The 3,187-nt window shown below is 39.0% G+C and overlaps 1 protein-coding gene across 4 annotated transcripts in view; it reads left to right on the top strand.

The window, feature by feature from the left end:
• ZNF559 (zinc finger protein 559) overlaps positions 1 to 3,056 on the top strand; it is a 25,819-nt gene extending 22,763 nt beyond the window's left edge. For 3 of the 4 annotated variants that reach the window (XM_011954909.1, XM_011954910.1, XM_011954908.1), the window contains 2 exons: positions 323 to 405; positions 923 to 3,056. In XM_011954909.1, the coding sequence (XP_011810299.1) occupies positions 323 to 405; positions 923 to 2,290 (1,451 nt within the window). In that variant the 3' untranslated portion in view covers positions 2,291 to 3,056. Of the gene's footprint in view, positions 1 to 322; positions 406 to 844 lie in introns of all 4 variants that reach the window. The other variant, XM_011954911.1, reaches the window with a different exon arrangement.
• The last annotated feature ends 131 nt before the right edge of the window (positions 3,057 to 3,187 follow it).

Below are 3,187 nucleotides of genomic sequence, written 5' to 3'. Positions count from 1 at the left end.
TCTCAATCTCCTGACCTCGTGATCTGCCTTTCTTGGCCTCCCAAAGTGCTGGGATTACAGGCGTGAGCCACAACCCCCAGCCTAGAGAACCATTTCTTAGTGAATTACCTACCAACTTGACCTCAGTACCTTACTGTTGCTAGACTCTTATTACATCCAAGTTTCTCAATTTCTGTTTCCCTTTCTCTAAAAAAAAAAAAAAAAAAACTATTTCAAGCCAGTGTTTGAAACTACAGTACACGCTAGTCTTGCATTTTTAACATGCTTTTTAAAATCATTATTTCTCTAAGAACTTAAAATTTTTTTTTTCATCTTATTTCAGATTGGGAGAGTCATATTAATACCAAATGGTCAGCATCTCAGCAGAATTTTTTACAGGGGAAAACATCCAGTGTGGTGGAAATGGTAAGATTCAGAAGGTATAATTTATTGCCTTCCATGCTAGAGGAAGATTGGAAATTCCATAAAATGGAAAAGCTGCACAATAACCTTGAGACATTTGAGACTAGTGTTTTTCACCCAAAAATAATCTGTCTCTTGGAGACACTGTGGATCATGAGTTTGACAAACACTCTAAACATCCCTCAAAATATATTTGCTTACGTATTTCCTTCAACTAAACATTCCCATATAGGTATCTGAGATGTTTTTGATAAGTAATTCACTCTTGGGCCATTATCAGCTAAGCTCTGTTTAGAAGCCCTGTGAAAGTAAAGAATGTAACAGAACTTCCTGCAGTCACTTTGTTTCACTTGAAAGCACTCAGATCTGAACCATGCATTGCAATGAAAATGGCAGGAACAAACAATTTCAATTATACTAACTTATTTTCCATGCATAACAGAATTGAGAGTAAAAGGGAGAATCTGAATGAAATAAATGTGGAAAACTTGTATGAATCATCATTAATTTTCACCAACAGGAGAGAAACCATTTTGGAGAGGAACTGTTTGACTTTAACCAATGTGAAAAAGCCTTGTGTGAACACTCATGCCTTAAGACTCACAGGAGAACCTACTTTAGAAAGAAAACCTGTGAGCGTAATCCGTGTGAAAAAGCCTTCACAAAACCCTCTACTTTACACAAGAAAACTGATACTGGAGAGGAACTTACTAACTGTAATCAGTGTGAAACAGCCTTCAGCCAACGTCTACGTCTTGTTTGCAAGAAAACTAGCCAAAATCTACATCTTGTTTGCAAGAAAACTCACACTCAAGAGAAACCATACAAATGCAGTGACTGGGAAAAAGGCTTACCTTCCTCCTCACACCTCAGAGAATGTATAAGAATTTATAGTGGAGAGAGACCATATACTCATAAGGAGTATGTCAAAACCTTTTCTGATTCTACAGGCCTTTTTGTCCACATGCAAACTCAAGATGCAGAAAAATTCTATGAATGTAAAGCATGTGGGAAAGCCTTCACTCAGTCTTCATATCTTACTCAACATTTAAGAACTCATAGTAGAGTGTTACCTATAGAACATAAGAAATTTGGCAAAGCCTTTGCTTATTCCCCAGAACTTGCTAAACATATGAGACTTAGAACTAGAGGGAAACACTATGTTTGTAATGAATGTGGCAAAGAGTTTACTTGTTTCTCAAAACTCAACATTCACATAAGGGTTCACACTGGAGAAAAACCATATGAGTGCAACAAATGTGGGAAGGCCTTCACTGATTCTTCAGGTCTTATAAAACACAGGCGAACTCACACTGGAGAAAAGCCTTATGAATGTAAGGAATGTGGGAAAGCTTTCGCTAACTCTTCACATCTTACTGTACATATGAGAACTCACACTGGTGAGAAGCCTTATCAATGTAAGCAATGTGGAAAAGCCTTTATTAATTCCTCTTGCTTTAAAAGTCACATGCAGACTCATCCTGGTGTAAAACCCTATGACTGTCAACATTGTGGGAAAGCCTTTATTCGATCCTCATTTCTTATTCGACATTTAAGAAGTCACAGTGCGGAAAGGCCTTTTGAATGTGAAGAATGTGGGAAAGCCTTTAGATACTCCTCGCACCTTAGTCAACATAAAAGAACACACACAGGGGAGAAGCCATATAAATGTCAAAAGTGTGGGCGAGCCTTCACTATCTCATCAGGCCTTACAGTACACATGAGAACTCACACTGGCGAACGGCCCTTTGAATGTCAGGAATGTGGGAAAGCCTTTACTCGGTCCACGTATCTTATTCGACATATAAGAAGTCACAGTGTGAAGAAACCATATAAGGAATGTGGGCAGACCTTTAGTAATTCCTCATGCCTTACTGAATGTGTGTGAATTGGGGCTGATATTTGGAAAGAATGTGGTAAAGCCACTACTTCCTCACACTTATTGAACATGTACTCGTAGTGGCAACGTACACAGTCATAAGGAATGTGCAAAGCCTTCCTTGGTGTCTCAGATCTCAACAATTCCAATAGAAGAGAAGACATGAATGTAAGGAATGTTGGAAAGTCTTGACTCCTTCCATCGGCCGTACTTACTATTCATGTGTCTGTGCATCCTAGGAAACAAACTGAATGTAGAAAACCATCAGTCGATGCTTACATCTTACTGAGTCTGTTTGAACTCATGCTGGAGAGAAATGCTGTGAATGTGAGGAAGGTGGAAAAGCTTTCATTATTTTCCTCAGGCCTTACTGAGCTTATGAGCACACTGGATGTAAATGCACATCCTCTGGATGTAAGGAATGTGTTGAAACCTTTTGCTCTGCCTTATACCTTAATATTCAACTGTGATCTCACAAGTGTTAAAATCTTGAATGTAAGATGTGTGGAGATTCTTCTTTGTTTTTAGCTTCCACTTTGGGAACTTGTCAAAGCACACATTGGGAAGTCCCGTGAGTGAAAGAGATGTTGGAAAGCCCTTGAACTTGGTCATTAGGAAACTTCCACACTGAAGAGGAACTCGACTATGGAAGGTCAAAAAGGGTGTATTAATTTAGATGCAAAAAGTCACACTAGAGGAATGCTATATCAGAATGATTTTGGTAAATATACATGTTTTAAAGAGGTATATATTATTAATAAAAATATCTAGCTGGGGCCGGGCACAGTGGCTCAAGCCTGTAATCCCAGCACTTTGGGAGGCTGAGACGGGTGGATCACGAGGTCAGGAGATCGAGACCATCCTGGCTAACACAGTGAAACCCCGTCTCTACTAAAAAATACAAAA

The sequence above is a fragment of the Colobus angolensis genome, unplaced genomic scaffold (assembly GCF_000951035.1).
Source record: "Colobus angolensis palliatus isolate OR3802 unplaced genomic scaffold, Cang.pa_1.0 Scaffold39, whole genome shotgun sequence".
Lineage (NCBI taxonomy): Eukaryota > Metazoa > Chordata > Mammalia > Primates > Cercopithecidae > Colobus > Colobus angolensis.
This window is presented reverse-complemented; position numbering and strand designations above follow the sequence as displayed.